An 18821-nucleotide genomic window follows, 5' to 3' on the forward strand; every position below is an offset into this window, starting at 1 on the left:
GGACCAAGGGCCCAGGCAGGCCGAGAGCCCTGAGGAGCTGGCCAGCCTCCCTCAAGCTCCTGCCTGGGCCCCAGACACTCCATGACCAGGAGAGCCTGAGCGTCAATGTGGTCCTGAGGCTTGTCCCCTCCTGGGCTGCCCCTTACTGCTCATCCGAGGCAACTGGAAGACCGTGGCCTCGAAGCCGGGGTGTCGGCGCTCGGTGTTGGTCACCAGCGTGACGAGCAGGACGTTCTGGGAGGAGAGGAAGGTCAGGTTGTAGGAGGGAGGGTATGAGCCACACAGCCTGCGGGGCAGAAGGGCGGGCGTTATGAGAGCACAGAACCCAGCAGAGGGGCCGAGAGTGGGGTCCCAAAGCCCTCCCCACACAGGCAACCAGCTACCTGAGTAAGGATCTCCTCAAAAGACTGTCTCTGTTTATAACAGCAAGAACTCAGAAACACTGAATGCCTAACAGTAGAGGACTCATTAAACACACTATGGACCAAATAATAGCAACAACAGCAGTAGTAACGGCATCAACTACCAACACTTACTAGGAACACACCAGGCACTGTCCTTAGTGCTTCTGTATCCATTAACTCAGGTATTCGTCACAACAACCATTAAATACTATTATCCCCATTTTACAGATAAGGAAACAGAGGCAAAACAGGTGAAGTAACTTACCCAAGACTGCACAGTTAATAAGTGGCAGGACTAAACGAAAAGACAACGCATAGAATGGGAGAAAATATTTGCAAACGATGCGACCAACAAGGGATTAATCTCCAAAATATACAAATACAAACAGCTCATGCAGCTCAATATCAAAAAAACCAAACAACCCCATCCAAAAATGGGCAGAAGATCTAAATAGACATTTCTCCAAAGAAGATATACAGATGGCCAAAAAGCATATGAAAGGATGCTCAACATCGATAATTATTAGAGAAACGCAAATCAAAACCACAACGAGCTATCACCTCACACCAGTCAGAATGGCCATCATCAAAAAGTCTACAAACAAGAAATGCTGGAGAGGGTGTGGAGAAAAGGGAATCGTCCTGCACTGTTGGTGGGAATGTAAACTGGTGCAGCCACTATGGAGAACAGTATGGAGGTTCCTCAAGAAACTAAAAATAGAACTACCATATGACCCAGCAATTCCACTCCTGGGCATATATCCAGAGAACACCATAATTCAAAAAGATATATGCACCCCAATGTTCATAGTAGCACTATTACAATAGCCAGGACATGGAAGCAACCTAAATGTCCATTGACAGATAAATGGATAAAGAAGATGTGGTACATATAAACAATGGGATATTACTCAGCCATAAAAAGGAATGAAATAATGCCATTTGCAGCAACATGGATCGACCTAGAGATTACCATACTAAGTGAAGAAAGAGAAAGACAAATATCATACGATATCACCTATATGTGGAATCTAAAAAAAATGATACAAACGAACTTATTTACAAAACAGAAACAGACTCACATACATAGAAAACAAACCTATGGCTGCCAAAGGGGGAAGGGGAGGAAGGATATATTAAGAGGTTGGGATTGACATATACACACTACTCTATATGAAGTAGATGATCAACAAGGACCTACTGTATAGCACAGGGAACTCTACTCAATACTCTGAAATAACCTATATGGGAAAAGAATCTGAAAAAGAATAGACATAAGTATATGTATAACTGAATCACTTTGCTGTACACCTGAAACTAACACAACATTGTAAATCAACTATACTCCAATATAAAATTTAAAAATAAAATTAAAATAAAGTTAAAAATTTTTTTTAATTTAAGAGTCAATAAATAAAGAAATAGAGAAAAGAAATCTCCTCCCCTCAAAAAAAAAATGGTGGTCCACTTCACTGGACCACCAGGGGAGTTTCAGGGGACTTCCCTGGTGGTCCAGTGGTTAAGACTCCGTGCTTCCAGTGCAGGGGGCATGGGTTCAATCCCTGGTTGGGGAACTAAGATCCCACATGCTGTGCGGTGCAGCCAAAAAAAAAAAAAAAGAAAAAGAAAAAAGAAAAAAATGTGGCAGGCCTGAAATTCAGACTCAGCACTCAGGCTCCAGAGACCTCAGGGCCAAAGAGCGTGTCATGTGCACTAAGCAATGCCACAGCCTGCAGCCATTACCAGTGACAGTCAGAGACACGCTACTCACCTGGGAAGATGACCCTAACATACGCCATCTTTACAAAGCACATAACAAGACCACGTGTGCCACACAACCCTTTTTTAAAAATAAATACACAAACATACACATAGCAAAAAATTCTATAAGAATGTGCAACACACATTTAACAGTGATTATTTCCAGATAGGAAGACTATGAGTGGCGTCTGTCCTCTTCGTGCCTGTCTGTTCTCCACCCTGCCGCCCAGGACCAGGTGTTCATTTGTTGTACAGTCAATCAGTTAGAGAAACAGAAAGAAACCCTGCATGAAAAGGGTGTTTAGACCGAAGTCCTGGCTGTGAAGCTGTGGCGGCAGATGGCTCCCTCCTGGTTTGGGCCTGAAGTTTAGACCTTATTAGCTGTGAAACATGTGCCCGGCTCATTTCCACAGGCAGCAGTGGGAGGCTCTGGTCCACTGAGTCGGGAGCGGCAGGGGGAGCCGAGTGAAGGCAGGTCACCCCCACCGGCAGCCTCCGATTCACCTCGGCACCCTCAGCAGGTGCAGTATGCCTTTTCTTAATTGAAGTACAGCTGATTTACAATGTTTCAGGTGTACGGCAAAGTGATTCAGTTATACGTAGATATAGTCTCTTTCAGATTTTTCCATTGTAGATTATTACACGATATTGAAAATAGTTCTCTGTGCTCTACAGGAGGTCCTTGTTTATCTATTTTATATATAGTAGTGTGTACCTGCTATCTATGCCTTTTTATTTACTATAACCTCAATGCTTTGATACCTGGGGCTTGCTGACCTGGAAAGGCAGCCCCACGCCCCAAGGCTAGCCAATCCCCGGAGACAGTAAAGACTGGGGCGAGACTTTCACATGCAGACTAACTAATCCAGAGCCCACACCCCGACACCTTCTCTGTGGAGGTCCCCTGCTCCAGGCCACTCTCCACCTACCCTGATCACCCAGGTACCAGACGACTGGAGACAGCCCTAGGGCCCAGAGCCCGCTGGAGTTATTCAAACCAGCCGGTCCGAAGGTGCTGCCCTGCCCTGCCTTGCCTTTCCTGGAGAATCTACAGCAAGGGCTCTTGCCCACATTTTCCTCCAGCCCTCTCTGCCTCCTGATGACCCTGGTGCTTCCCCATATGGCCCTGTGTGGCCCCATCTTTTCAACTGTTGACCTCACTATCGCTGAGTAACAACGAGACCTTCATTTACAACAGCAGGTGGAGGAATTCCCTGGCGGTCCAGGGGTTAGGACTCGGCACATCCACTGCCAGGGCCTGGGTTCAATCCCTGGTTGGGGAACTAAGATCCCACAAGTCTCGAGGAAAGAGAGAAAGACAGAAAGAGAGAAAAAAAGGAAGGAAGGAAGGAAGGAAGGAAGGAAGGAAGGAAGGAAGGAAGGAAGGAGGGAGGGGGGGGGGGAGGGAGGGGGGGGGGAGGGGGGAGGAGGGACGAGGGAGGAGGGAGAGGGAGAGGGAGGAGGGAGAGGGAGGAGGGAGAGGGAGAGGGATACAACAGCAGGTGGCACCTCCACTCCGGCAGGTAAAAGACAGGTGAAGGAGTGCCCAGCATCTAGGGACCTGTGGGCCTCCAGCATCCTTGCCAAGGCTGACAGTCACCTCTGAGATGCTCCCCTGCAGCTCGGGCCGAGGACCACGCCACGCCTGCTCTCTGCTGCCTGCAAGCTGGCAGCGGCCTGAACCTCCAGCCTCCACTGCAGTCATTCCGGAAGCCCAGCCTAACACGGGCAGCCGCCAGGCTCCCGCTGCCCACCTCCACTTGCCCGGGACACTCACTGCACCACAGCCCGGGGTTCCACGGGGCTCAGGGTGTCATACACAGTGACCAGGTCACTGCCACTTTCATCACAGGTCGCGACATCGAAGCTGCGGAAGGTGAGGCTCAGTGTGGAGTCAGCGTCCCCCCGCAGGGTCCACTGGCAGCGGGCATGAGACGGGTAGGGGCTGTCGGGGAAGCCGGGCGTGGTGAAGCGGGTCGGCTCGCTGCCACGGGCATGCAGGGCAAAGCTGCAGCTGTCTGTGTGGGGCAAGAGGATATGGGGCAGAGCTGGGCAGGGCCACGAGGGGAGCAACCAGGACCCCCGCCTGAGGTGGAGAGGCAGCCAGACCTGGCCCCTCTGAGGCGTCCCAGGCTGCTCTGGACCCGGGAGAGACTGGGAAGGGGGCTTCTCATGGCCCGGGAGAGGCAGAGGGATGTGCTGGCCATCACCACCATGTGACTCTGGGGGACCCCCCTGACTGAAGGGGCATCTGGCCACATACCCCCCGCCTCTCCTTTGGGAGGAGGACGGATACTTACTGTCCTGGGTGCTCTGTACTGTTCTGGGGTCAGTGGCTGAAGAGCAAGAGGGAGAGTAAAGCATTTACTGATGTGTCTATTTTCGTATTCCTGCTTCCTTACTGCCCTAAAGGGAGGGGCCGGCCAGCAGGCAGTCTCCTCTCCTGGGCACTGGCCCTGGGATGCCCGCCCCGGCGCCCCTGCACTCACGGAAGGCCACCACTGAGGTCAGCACGAAGGAGCTCACGGCGCGGGCTCGGGGCGGCAGCGTGACCACGTGTTCCTGCGCCATGGCCTGCTCGGCCTCCTGCACCAGGTACTGGGGGATGCTGAACTCCGACCAGTAGTAGGCGATGATGCTGCCCTCGCTGGGGAGAGAGGGGCGAGCCTGAGGTGCCGGGGCCCACGCCCTCCCAGGTGCCCGCTGGAGACGGGGCAGGATTAAGAGCCTCCCGAGGGGCCTCACCAAGAGACCTTCTCCAGGCCAGGCCGGCCCCCAGGCTCCTGTACGCCCACCCACCTGCTGATCCCTTGAGCCCGAGGCCTGGGCCTCTTCCTCTCACAGCCTCACGCCCAAGCAGACGTGCTGTGTTGCGGGGGGCAGTGCAGCTCAGGCTCACGAGCGGGAAAAATCCTGGAATGGAGTCTGGGTTCTGCCTCTAGCTTGGGCGCACTGAGCCGCAGCTTCTGGAGCCTGCTTCCTGAGCTTGAAAGGGGCTGACAATGCCACCTGCCACACAGCACCCCTAGGGATTCAGTCAGACTAGCAAAAGCAAAAGTACTTTAGAGATAAAGTCAGGACAAGGACTGGGGCCTTGGCTCTCTAGGCAGGACCTCGCGGCCGCATCACTCCGCAGGGCCCAGACGTTGCACCACAGCAGCGCCTTTCCGCCGGCCTTCCAGCACCCACCTGAAGGCGGTCACAGCTGACTTCCTGTAGTAGGGGCCCAGGACAGGGATCCCGCTGTATAAGAGCTTCAGCTGAGGGAAGGAGAGGAGGCTGATGGGGGTCCAGAGAGCGCCCATGACCCCGGGCCCCCACCCAGGCCGCTCCCTCCCTCCTGGGGCCCGGGGCCCCTTCCCAGGTGCCCGGGAGCCCACATCGCACTCCAGCCCAGGCATCTGGGAGCAGAGGGGAGCCTCCTTTCTGCTGGGCGAGGGTGCGCGTGCCAGAGACGACAGCAGGGCCTGGGCTCTGCCCAGGGACGGGACTCACCGCTTCCTTCACCTTCTTGGCCAGGTTTGCAAACTCAGTGGAGCTGGAGTTCTCATAGGCATCCAGGAAGTTCTCGTTCGTGATCCTCAGGTAGCCATTGAAGACCTTCTGAACCCGCACGTTCCGGTCTGTGAGAGAACAGTGAAAGACGGCGGTCAGAGGAAGGGACACACGCCCTCCTGTCCCCCCACTGTCACAGCTGCCCTCAGCCACCCCGGGGGAGCAGACCCTGAGCCCCACCACCTCCCCGTGGGAGGAGCCCTCCTTTCCCTCCCCCCAAACCGCACCCTCCCTCCCTCCCGCTCACAGCAGGCGGCCCCGGGTGGGCCCCTGGAGGAGGGTCCACTCACACTGGAAGTGCCACGCCAGGAGCCCCGCCATGAGGGACAGCACCAGGAGGCCAGCCAGCACGGCTACGGGCACCACCCACCGCCGCGGGCCGCCCTTCTCCACCTTCCTGGCGTTGTTGGCCGGCAGGAACTCCACGCCTTCCTCAAAGCCATTCATGTTCTGAACAGAGAAATCAGTGCACTGCCGGTCAGAACCCCCGGCCTCAGGCAGAACCTCTCCAAGCTGTCAGGTCCACCCAGGAAGGAAAAGCCAGGAGGAAGGAGCAGTGGCCTCCCCTCCACGCATCCCCAGGCACGTGCTGCTTAAGAACTGTGAGTTTAAATAAAAGGGAAACAAACAGCCCACCTGACCCCAGTCGTTGAGGCTGTCAGCTACATGAATCATCTTTGACACAGGAGGATGCACAGATGTGGGGACAGAGGGCCCAGCGCAGGGCCAGGATTGCCTCGGGCAAGCTGCGCTGTATGCCCTGACCCTAACCCTTGCTCCACCAATGTTTAACCGGCCAAAAGAAAGACGTCAGTAAACTGGGCAGCTCTGCCGTGCCACTGCAGGACAAGCCACTCTGCCCTGAGCCTGAAGGCTCCCAGTCCAGGACCCCAAGGTGGGCTGAGAAGGCCAGGGCTCTACTGGAATCCACACCCAGGCTCAGACCCGAGAGCGTGAAAAACAAACAAAACTTTCAACAAACAGGATGGCGGGGGGGTCTCCAGGAAGAGGGGGGCATGAGTACGGGCGGGCAGGTGAGGTGTCTGCGGCACGCGGTGACAGGTAGGCAACTTTTCCACCCTCCCGCACCCACTCTATCTGCTGCCCTAAACCCGGGGAGGGGCTGTGCCCTTTTATTCATTTATGATTATTTTTTTTTTAATTTTATTGATTTTATTTTTTTGCTGTGTTGGGTCTTTGTTGCTGCGCGCGAGCTTGGGGCCACTCTTCGTTGAGGTGCACGGGCTTCTCACTGCAGTGGCTTCCCTTGTTGCGGAGCACAGGCTCTAGGCGCACGGGCTTCAGTAGTTGTGTCACACGGGCTCAGTAGTCGTGGCTCGTGGGCTCTAGAGCGCAGGCTCAGTAGTTGTGGCGCACGGGCTTAGCTGCTCCACAGCATGTGGGATCTTCTCGGACCAAGGCTCGAACCCGTGTCCCCTGCATTGGCAGGCGGATTCTTAACCACTGCGCCACCAGGGAAGTCCCGGGCTGGGCCCTTTTAGAGTTAACTGCCTCATACCTACTCCAACAGGGTGTGTAATAAAAGCAGTAGCCCCACCCCAAATTCCACAGATGTGGCCATTTTTAAGTTTACAGATGTGGCTGTTTTGGTATTAAGCTCATAACTGTAAATGATGGCCTTGAACTGCCATTTCATGATTTGTCACATTCAAACATTACCTATTTACTCACTGTTGTGGAAGATTCTCCCCACTCCTGCCCCATCTGGATATTCGCTTCTCTAACTTTAGTTTCCTAATTGGTTATATTTGTGACTTTATCTAATATCAAACACAGAAATACATCCCATAGCTAACCCTACCATGGTAATCATATTACAATATATAAATGTATCAAATCAACACGGTGTACATCTTATTATGTCAATTACATCTCAAAAAGAAATAAATTTTTTAAAAGAAAATAAAAAACACAGCCCAGAGGCACTTAAAATGTTTCCAAGCTGCTTGTTCTGGAATTTGTCTCCATATTTCTAAATAATATGCCAATACCAGTAACTTGATTCATCTATATAAAATATAATCAGCTGATTTCCTATTATGATAGGGTGGATTTCAATGTCCTTCCTTCTCTGTCTCTCACCCATCCTCCCAATAGTTATGGGGCTAAAGTTTAAAACAAATTATATCCATATTGTATGTTTTCATTATTAGCCTTTGAAAACACTGTTCACTATTGTTTGCTTCTCACTACAACTGAGTTGTTTTTCCTGCTGTGAACCTTCATTTACTTGGATTTCTTTTTAACATACACCCAAGTCATTCCACACAATCTAAGAGCACTGTAATGTTCTTCTAATCTTCCACATATAAAGCCTGTCGAAGAACTTCTCGTTTCATTTTCCTCCTGGGGGCACTCTGTCCTTTCCCGTCAGTGCTGTCTGGAACTTCCTCCACCATCATCCTGGGAAGTTCCTTCAACTCCCTCTTGTGTGTATGGTTTGTCGTTGTTTTGTTTTGTTTTTGTCTTTTTGGCTGCACTGCACAGCTTGCAGGATCTTAGTTCCCTGACCAGGGATTGAACTCGGGGCCATGGCAGTGGAAGCACCGAGTCCTAACCACTGGACCTGTGGGGAACTCCCAACTCCCTCTTGTGTTAAAACCCCTATTTCCTGGATTCCATGTCTCATCTCTCTTGGTTTACTTCATTTGGGTGGAACACATACTTCAGTAGTTTCCAGAGAGGCACGTTTCTTGTGACTTCACATGTTTAGAAGGACCTTAATTCTGGGTTTGGCTGGGTATAGGACTATAAGTTTCAAATAATTTGCACTTAGAATTTTGAAGGCTTCAATGTTTTCCAGCTTCTAGTTGTGCTTTGGAGAAATATGATAATAGTACAAATCCATTATTTTCTATTCATGATTTGTTATCTTCCTCTGAAAGTCTTGAGTAAATGCTTTGAATTCGGTCTTTAAATTTCACTACACTGAGCTCTCCACCTGCCCTTTGAATTTGGAAACTCGTATCTTTCAGTCTGGGGAACTTTCTTGTATTATTTTGTAGATTATGTCCTCCCCTGCATTTTCTCTTTCTCTTTCTGTAAGTTCTATTATACTGATCCTCTGCTTTACTTATCCATCTTGTTTTGTAATCTTTCTATTGAGTTTTTCATTTCTGCTATCAAAACTTTCATTTCCAAGAGTTCTCTCTTATTTTATGAATTTTGGAGGCAAAGTCTTCTCATCCTGATGTTTCTATTGAGTAACTTTTCTCTGTTGTTGACTTTCTCTTCCATGTTGAAGGCTTTCCTCAAATGCTTGAGGATGTGTGGCTGTTTACCCATATTTAGGAATGAAGTCCTAAAGGTTGTTCAGAAGCTCTGTGGGCATGGCTTGTCCACAGGTGGCTTCACTTTGGGCCACAATTCAGCGGCTAGCCAGATATTTTTCTGGGCACTCCCAACTGCTAGGCTGTGTAGACCTTTTCTACGGGATAGCTTAGTTACTGCAGAGAATAGTTTTCTAATCTTCTGGGTGGGGTGATTTAACCCCAGCCACTACCATTCAGAACATGGGAGAGAAGAGACTGTTTTCCCCTTCACTCCAGCCTCTGGCACCTGCTGTCCTCAAGTCTGGAGAAACTGATTTCCCATCCCTTATGGGGGACTCATGGGTAGGAGTAGTTTTGTTTGGGATGGAGGTGGGGCTCTGGGGGTTTCTAACAATGCCCTTCCCTGTCTCATCTCTATCTTCCATAAATACCTGAGCCCAGTTCCTGAGTCTGGCAGAGGATGTACTCAGAGAAATGCTAGAAGAATACTTCCAAGCACCAAAGAGAGGTACGTCTCTTCAGATTGAAAGGGTTCGCTGAATGGTGAGAAAGATGAATGAAAAAGCACACGTAACAAAAGACATCATGTTGAAATTTCAGAACCCCAAAGCTTAAAAGTACATCATCTATTGCAAATAACGTGACTGACAAGGGCTTAATTTCCAAAATATACAAAGAAGACACACAGATGGACAACAGGCACACAAAAAGATGCTCAACATCAATAATTATTAGAGAAATTCAAATCAAAACTACAATGAGGTATCACCTCAGTCAGAATAGCCATCATCAAAATGTCTACAAATAGGGCTTCCCTGGTGGCGCAGTGGTTGGGAGTCCGCCTGCCGATGCAGGGGACACGGGTTCGTGCCCCGGTCCGGGAAGATCCCACATGCCGCGGAGCGGCTGGGCCCGTGAGCCATGGCCGCTGAGCCTGCGCGTCCAGAGCCTGTGCTCCGCAACGGGAGAGGCCACAACAGTGAGTGGCCCGCGTACCGCAAAAAAAAAAAAAAAAAAAACTACAACGAGGTATCACCTCACACCAGGCAGAATGGCCATCATCAAAATGTCTACAAATAATAAATCCTGGAGAGGATGTGGAGAAAAGGGAACCCTCCTACACTGTTGGTGGGAATGTAAATTGGTGCAACCACTATGGAGAACAGTATGGAGGTTCCTTAAAAAACTAAAAATAGAGCTGCCATATGACCCAGCAATCCCACTCCTAGGCATATATCTGGAGAAAACCATCATTTGAAAAGATACATGCACCCCTTACAATAACATCAACAATATGAAATACTTTTGGGAAAATCTGACAAAAGATGCAAAACACCTGTATGCTGAAAACTACAAAACGTTGGTAAGAGGAAATTTAAAAGACAGAAATGAATCAAGCAATAGCCTGTGTTCATGGACTGGAAGACTCAAGAGAGTTCAGATGTCTGTTCTCCTCAGATTTGCCTACAGAGTCAATACAATCTTGATCAAAACCTCAGCAGGCTCTTCCTAGAAACTGATGAGCTGCTTCTGAAATTCACATAGAAATGCAACAAGCCCTGAAAAAGAACAAAACTGGAGGACTTACATCACCGGATCTCGAGATTTACTGAAAAGGCAACAAATGTTTTATTTATTTATTTACTTATTAATTTTTGTCTGCATTGGGTCTTCATTGCTGCGCGCGGGCTTTCTTTAGTTGCGGTGAGAGGGGGCTACTCTTCGTTGCGGTGCACGGGCTTCTCACTGTGGTGGCTTCTCTTGTTGCGGAGCACGGGCTCTAGGCACACGGGCTTCAGTAGTTGTAGCTCGCAGCTCTAGAGCGCAGGCTCAGTAGTTGTGGCGCACGGGCTTAGCTGCTCCGTGGCATGTGGGATCTTCCCGGACCAGGGCTCGAACCCGTGTCCCCTGCATTGGCAGGCAGACTCTCAAGTCCCTGTTTGTCTATGTTTATATGTGTTGGAAGAAATGTAACATAATAGTTTCATATGTTTATTTTCAATGTACAGGGTAATTTCACAACTGTTTTCCTACCCAAGCCTCACAACAATCCTGGAATCATGCGTGACTGGTGCCCTCACTGCCGTTCTACAGAAAGGCAGGGAGAAATGGTGACCTTGCAAGACCACACAGTCACTGGGTGGCAGCTGCAGATTTGATCCTGATTTTCTACCTCCCTGTGGTCAGTTTCCAGAACTCAGGGAGCAAGTATTCTGGGATATGGGAAAGCAAACTCCCTGGGAAGGGGAAGGTGGCCAACAGCATGGACAGCGGAGCCCAAGGGCCACCCCAGCCTGGCCGTGGAGCAAGTTGTCAGCCATGGCGCTGCCTCATAGGCAGGGCCCTGGTCGTCCCTGCACTGTGAATACCAGGCTCCACTCAGCCCAGAAATGCTGTTTAATCAGTAACTAGACGACTTCCTTTTATTACCCTACTCTTGGCCCCACTTTCAGACATATTAGAGATCATCTTGCCTAACCCAGTCCTTTCACTGATAAGGAAACTGAGGCTGAGAGACAGGGAGTGACCTGTCCAAAGTCACAAAGGGAGTGAAGCCAGTAAAGCAGCAAAGCGGGACAAGCCACACCAACCCTCGCCGGGGTTTCACGGATGCCCGGGATTGGGTGGCCCCCGGGAGCAAGTGGCAGGGAGCTCCCATCCGTTCGGGCTTAACTGAAAACATAACCTTCTCCCTATACATAACCATCTCTCTACAGACTGCAGAGCCAACAGAAGAGGGAGGATGCCGGTGCCTGCCTCTGCCTGTCCTGTCTTTCGTAAAAGTAAACACATTTACAGGTGCACATACAAAACACAGTGTTGTAAAGCAGGTGCTGGCCTACCACAAACAGAGGCCATGCAACTCTCATGGCCTCTTCTCCCCGGCCAGCTCGAGTTAGATCTTGGCTCAAGGCCAGCTCAGACAAGAGAGCAAGGGATGACTTCCTGGAGGACAGACAGACATCAGGGGTGCACACAGAGTGAAGCCCCAAAGGGACAAAGGGGGAGAACCCAAGGGGTGGGGTGCAGGGGCAAATCAGATCACCACCATCCCCACCCAACTTCCTGGAGGGATAGAGGGAGCACCACCCAAAAATCCAGGAGGGGAGACAGAGAAGCCCCGGAAAATATCATACTTTCTGCTGGTTTAAGCACACTAGTGCAAATGATGCATATCCTCCCCAAGGTCAGTGGTTGTCCAAAACACTAATTTATAGAAGGTAAAAAGGAAAAGGCATATTTTATCTGATGCTATAGGAAAGACCTTTGTGGTCACCCTACTCCTGTTAGGTACGAAACTCACCAGGGCTGAAAGCTAAATGCTTAGCAAGCAAAACTGTGTCCAAGTCAACCACAGAACCCTCATGCTGGCGAGGACCCTTTACCTGGCTCCCCAAGCGCACACTGACGGCCGGCCACTCGCTCACCAGGGCCCGCTCTCCCACCGGCTCCGGGGACCCGCAGATCCAAAGCCGGAAGGTGGCATTGGCAGCTCAGTGCGGTCCTCATGGGAGAAAAGCTACTGGTAAGGGTTCACGTTTATAAATAGCAAAAACAATACTAACGATATAAAAATCTGCACGAGATTTCAGTCGAAGCAGAGGGAGAAGAAATAAATCTTCATGCCAGGCTCTCCTTTTAAAGACTGTTCCTCATTTGGCCAAGGTTGGGTGTGATTTGCCGGGAAGGCAGGGGATGAAGCTGAAGACTGAAGAGGTGGCCGAGAGTCCTGGGAGGGGCCCCGAAAGGCCCTCACGTGACGTCTGGTGATGTGCTTCTGCAGCTGAGGATCAAGGTCAAGGGGCAGAGGTGATGTCACTGGCTGGAGACACCGACCTGAGACGAAGACGAGGGTGGCTGGCTTCATGTGCCACTCCCAACTCTGCCGTGGACTGGTGGCAGGCGCTCTTCGCTCACCAGTTCCGTGACTCGGTGTACCCACCACCAGCTGGGATGGATTTCAATTCCATGATGATGTCATCCCGCCACCGTGGTCGTGAGGACCATAAAATACCCCTGAGATGGTTCCAGCAAGAAAGCACAGTCTCAGCACCTGCAGCGGGTTTCCAAGGTGAGGGCCAATTCCATGGCACTGCGAAGATGCTTTTCTTTCCAAGAGGAAAGACAAAGCCGGCGTGACTCTCGTGGCCGCTCCCCAATGCCAGTTCCAATCAGATCCTGGCCAGGGTCCCCAGAAACTCAGCATGGGCTCAAGGCCACCGGAGACGACAGAGCAAGGAGTGTATTCCAAAACTTAACACTGCATTTGTCATCCTGGGAGATGCTGAGAACAGTACAACACGTAGCACTGAGATACCAGGGGTGAAACTGGAGAAAGGCCCCTTCTTCAAGCTGCTGGCTATGAAGGGACCCTGTACTTTGATGGACTCTCTCCAGTTAAGTCAGCACCCACAAAAAATCCAAGAGGCTGTGGGCAGCGTGCGGCCAATATGCAGGTTCCCAAGGGTGGGGACTTCACCTAGCCTGTGGCCACTGCAGTCCTGGCCCAGCAAAATGATGGGCACAGAAGGGACACTTGATATGCTCATCACAGGACGATCGAAGCAACAAAGGAGAAGGGAAAAGAAACCCATGTCGGAATCCACCCGCTCACCAGCCCGGGGCATCTGATCCCACAAGAAGCCAGATTCTCAAGAAACAGGAAGCTCCCGTTGACGGCACCAGCCCAGCATACTCCACACTTGCCTAGCCATGAAAAATAACGATAAAAAATCAATAAAAGAAGCACAGCGCTTGCTCCGCATCCACATTCCCCGGCCCCTCTCCCGGGAGATCCTAATGCAGCAGGGCAGGAGCAGGGCCCTGGGGTCCGCACGTCTAACCTGCGTCCCAGGTCATTCTTGGGAACCAGCCTGTGAGAATACACTGCCGCCTACCATTCCCAGGAGGCTGCTGGCCCGGCTCACCCACCGCCCACCACAGCGAGAGGAGCCAGCTGGGTCGTGTCAGTTTCAGTCAGCCTATTTTAAGCAACCGCCTGGGATGCGAGGTACCTGCGCAAGGGGCTGGACTTGGCTTCTGCGCCCAGGATCTCCCCACGATAGGTTATTAGCACCATCTAGAAGCCCCGGAGGCTGCCAGTGGATTTCTGCAGACGCACACTGCCAGCCAAGGCCGGTCAGCTGGTGATGGACTCCCCAAACCCTCTGCCTTCTCGTTGCTTGACCCTCTCACCCTTCCCCTTCAACCTCGTCACTGTCCTCAGCTGCCCCACCTGAAGAAGGACCTGCCGGAAAATGGGTGAGGCTGTGGGGCCTTAAGGAGGATCCAGAATTACCTGCAGATCTGTGAGTCTAAGGAGAACAGAAAGCTGACCGAGAGCCAACAGCTCCCACTGAATGAAACTAAATAACCCAAAACTGCACACCTGGTCAGAGCAGGACGGAGAGTCCCAGGGGGCTGACTCAGCCAACGCGGGCACTCTTGGCCCGGGACCGGGTGGTTCTCTGCCAGCCAGCGTCAAGCTCCTGCAGGTTTCATGTCCGTGTCCCCTCCCGATACCTGGCACTGCCCAGGGCCACCCCCCGCCCCCGCCCATACCACTGTGGCACTGGTACCACACCACCTGCAACTGGACTCCGTGGATACAAGCCTCTTCTTTCTTTTATGAGGGGTTGGAGTTGGTGGATTTCCACCCCTTCAACACTGGTCTGGGGGTGCTAACCTTGACCCCAGCCAGGAGGCCCCCAAGGCTGTAAGGAAGCAGGCACCATCCTGCCACTCTGAAAGGCTCTGCTCCTGTCACCACCTCCCAAGCCCAGCCTGTCCCTGAGGACACAGCCCAGGGCCGAGCCCCTCTAGGAAGTGCCCAAGGACCACCCTGGTCCACAGTCTTTCTCGCTGGGACCTCACCTCCCTCAGACCCTTGGCATCAATGATAGCCCCCAGCCACAGAGGGCAGACAGGCAGTCCTAGGAAGTCAGGCTGCCCCACTTTCCTCTTTGTACTGCTTCTCTACCCCATACCCCCTTCCCTTGACCTTGCGCAGGGTTAGAACCTGACTGATTGATGGGAGGAAGGACTTCTCTCTTCCTAGCCAGAATTACGTAGCCTACCCAAGGCAGGTGCCAGGACCCAGGCAACTTTCCAGACCGGTGTCCACCCCTAGAAGGGGAGAGAATGCTCAGTCCACACCCCAGCGATCTGCTGATAGCCCCCCAAGCTCTCTGGTGTCAGCCAGCCCGGCCACCTGCTATACCTGATACCGATACCAAGGCAGATCCAAGTTTAGGCCCTCCCGGTCTCACCCTCTCCCAGCCCTCAGTTCAATGCTCCCCCAGGGCACAACCTCTTTTGTAATTCCAACCAGAGAATTCCATCTCAGATGGGCTCCAAGATTGTGTAACAGAGCAGCACCCCCAAACCCAGCCAGTCTCTTTGATCCCACAAACTTTGCACCTGCCCTGTCCTTTCTGGCCAGAGACCATCTTCCTGGGGCAGCCACGCCCACCTTTCTCCCGCTCCAGTCACCTGACCGGGAGCAGAAGTATCTGCCCGCAGGGGCACAACCAGGCAGCTTCCCCCAGAAGCTAAACCAGAAAGAAACTAAACAAAGAACCAAGAAACAAGACTAAGAAACTAAGAAACAAGAAACTAAACAAGAAAGAAACTAAACAAGACAGAGATAAAGGCAGCGCCGCCGTGTAACTCCTTTCCATCCTTCTTCTTGACTTTTCACCGAGCCCACATTCCGATTTCATGGGCTAGTGCTTTTTCTAGCTATTGACATTTTTGTTGAGATCACTGTAAATCCAAGTGCAGTTGTAAGAAATAATACCAAGATCCCTTGTACACTTTGCCCAGTTTCCCTCAGTGGTAACATCTCGTAAGACGACATTATAACACCACAATGTTGATATAACCCACAGATCTGGTTCAGAGTTCCCATTCTACTTGTACTCTTTTGTGTGTAACTATTAAGTTCCATACGATTTAATCACTGGTGTATGTTCCTGTAACTACCAAGTGTCAAGATTCTGAACAGTTCCAACGCAAGGATCCCTCCCACTGCCCTTCTGCAACCATACCCACTTCCCTTCTGCCCCCCAGCCACTAGCCTAAAACCGTCCTTTCAAAAATGTTAGATAATCCCTCGTCCGGGAAGATCCCACATGCCGCGGAGCAACTAAGCCCGCGCTCCACAACTACTGAGCCTGCGCTCTAGAGCCCGTGCTCCGCAACGAGAGAAGCCACCGCAATGAGAAGCCCACGCACAGCAATGAAGAGTAGCCCCCGCTCGCTGCAACCAGAGAAAGCCCGCGTGCAGCCTCGAAGACCCAATTCAGCCAAAAATAAATAAATAAATAAATTTATTTTTTTTAATGTTATATAAATGGATCATCCAGTATAGAATCTTTGGGGACTGCTGGCTTTTTTCACTCAGCAAGATTCCCTGGAGCACCATGCATCAATGCTTTGCTCCTTTTTATTTCTGAGTGGTATTCCGCAGTACCTTTTAGCCTTTTTTAACAGCTGCCTTGCTGGACCCAGGGATCTGCAGAAGTTAGTGGAAACACCCCCAAGCACACCAGCCTCCAGGAATTGACTACATTCAGAAACGCCTCTTCCACCTTTTCAGTAGCTCCCAGGAATGTTCACTCAGCTACAAATCTAGCTGTTTGGGAGAAAGCACTGAATATGCAAACAAGAAAGCCCCTTTGTCGCCAGGGGAGGGCACCTGGAGGCCCCAGTCCACAATTACAACCTGTGCACAGAAGTCAAACGACGGGAGAGAGGAGAGAACTGTGTCCTTGGAATCGGATTCTTAGAGCTGAAACAGTTTAGACATCATTGCATCTCCCGTCCTCCCAGGGCCACCCTTTCTGGGGCAAAGAGTATTTTCAGTTAGGGCCGGCGTTACAAAGTTCTCCCTTCCCCCGAGGGCGATCGGCATCACAATAGCCCTGCACATTAGCACTGCAATAGAACCAGCCTAATTCCTCCAGCTCAGGGAAGCTCCTGAAATACTCTTCTGGGTCTGCTCTTTCTCTGGCTAAAATGCTGAACAACAGTTCAAAGTGTTTTCTGAACCTCTGGCCATCTGCACAGCAGCAACATTCCCGTTAAGATGTGGAACCCAGAATTCAACAGCATAATCCAAACGGGGCCTGACCAGCAAGGGCCCCATGAGGGCTGCCCGTCAATCTCTTCCCTTATCCTCATCGCGCTGTTTCCATTAATTGTCCAATAACACAGTCAATTAGCACACACAAATAATACAAATAAAATAATAATAATACAGAATGACAGATCCACCTGATGAGAGTTTACACAGCAAGAGCAGTTTTTCAAAGAGTAGGAAGTAACATGGAAAAACTCTCTAAAATACAATGTTAAATGAAAAAAAAAAAGTCAAATTGTTGGGCACTTCCCACCCTTCCAGACTCAGCTTAGGTGTCTCCTCTGAGATGCTCCCAAGGAAAGCCCCTGCCCCACCATTTTACTGGGGTGACAGCCTCCAGTTTCCCTATCACCCCAAACATACCCGCATCCCAGTCTCTCAGTCTCTCAAAGTCAACCATCTGCTCCTTAAGGACGGGGGAGCGGAGAGGGGGCTGTGTCTTGCTCCACAATCTTAGCATGGGTTAAGATTTGTAATAAACGTGTGATGAATTAATTCATTACAACCATGTCTTTAGCTGCAGAATAGGAATGACATCATGATTCCATTTGGGGAAATAGAAGACTGTGGGATAACAGAAACCAAACTATTTATAGGGGTTATAAAACCTGGGGAAGAGAATTTCAGAGGAATTTCACTGTGTGTATTTCTGTATTGCTCAACTTTAAAAAGTCCTTTCCTAACTTTAATGATCAGAAAAAAGAAAGCAACTTTTTTTAGAAAATATGCATAGGAAATACCAAGTTATTAAAATGCCTCTCTAGGGAATTCCCTGGCGGTCCAGTGCGTAGGACTCCACGTTTTCATTGCTGAGGGCCTGGGTTCAATCCCTGGTCCGGGAACTAAGATCCTGCATGCCTCGTGGGTGCAGCCAAAATAAATTGTATAAACAAATAAAAACATCGGGGGGGGGGAAATTTTTTACTTTACATTTTAGGGAGCCACATTACATGCCTGGCTTCGTCAACTCAAACTTCTGGATCTGCTGTGGTGCTGTTCACTCCTCAGGCCCCTCACGTCTCAGCTGTGGGAGGGTGGAGGTTTTGCGTCTGCTGTCGGGGTGGTGCTCTTACCCGTAAGGCAGCCGGACACAGTACTATTCTCAGCAGCCTCTCCTGCAGGCAGCCTAGGTCCTTCTGACTCATGATTAAATCATCCTAGGTATCGGCCTTTCCCTCCCACTAGGGTATCATCGACAGAGCTGAGGAGCAACCTCCAAGACTTCATCAGAGTTGTTACTAGATAAGAAATGACACAGGGCTTCCCTGGTGGCGCAGTGGTTAAGAACCCGCCTGCCAATGCAGGGGACATGGGTTCGAGCCCTGGTCCTGGAAAATCCCACATGCCGCAGAGCAACTAAGCCCATGCGCCACAACTGCTGAGCCTGTGCTCTAGAGCCCGTGAGCCACAACTACTGAGCCTATGTGCCACAACTACTGAAGCCCACATACCTAGAGCCCGTGCTCCGCAACAAGAGAAGCCACCGCAATGAGAAGCCCGCGCACCACAATGAAGAGTAGCCCCCGCTCGCCGCAACTAGAGAAAGCCCCGCACAGCGACGAAGACCTAACGCAGCCAAAAATAAATGAATAAAATTAATTAATTTATAAAAAAAGAAATGACAATGGAGGGAATCAGGGGCAGCCCCAAGGCCACCGCCCCAAA

The 18821-nt window shown here is 50.9% G+C and overlaps 1 protein-coding gene across 4 annotated transcripts in view; it reads right to left on the bottom strand.

The window, feature by feature from the left end:
• The window catches only part of ST14 (ST14 transmembrane serine protease matriptase), a 35284-nt gene that overhangs the window by 10710 nt on the left and 5753 nt on the right, over positions 1 to 18821 (bottom strand). For 3 of the 4 annotated variants that reach the window (XM_027092949.1, XM_027092948.1, XM_027092951.1), the window contains exons 2-8: positions 6011 to 6170; positions 5661 to 5788; positions 5355 to 5425; positions 4655 to 4812; positions 4466 to 4501; positions 3943 to 4183; positions 147 to 286 (exon numbers count right to left, since the gene is read on the bottom strand). In XM_027092949.1, coding sequence (XP_026948750.1) covers positions 147 to 286; positions 3943 to 4183; positions 4466 to 4501; positions 4655 to 4812; positions 5355 to 5425; positions 5661 to 5788; positions 6011 to 6170 — 934 coding nt within the window. Of the gene's footprint in view, positions 1 to 146; positions 287 to 3942; positions 4184 to 4465; positions 4502 to 4654; positions 4813 to 5354; positions 5426 to 5660; positions 5789 to 6010; positions 6171 to 12579; positions 16199 to 18821 lie in introns of those variants that run through there. The other variant, XM_027092950.1, reaches the window with a different exon arrangement.

Source organism: Aethalodelphis obliquidens, unplaced genomic scaffold (assembly GCF_003676395.1).
Source record: "Aethalodelphis obliquidens isolate GAN/ISIS:26980383/991018 unplaced genomic scaffold, ASM367639v1 scaffold82, whole genome shotgun sequence".
Classification (NCBI taxonomy): domain Eukaryota; kingdom Metazoa; phylum Chordata; class Mammalia; order Artiodactyla; family Delphinidae; genus Aethalodelphis; species Aethalodelphis obliquidens.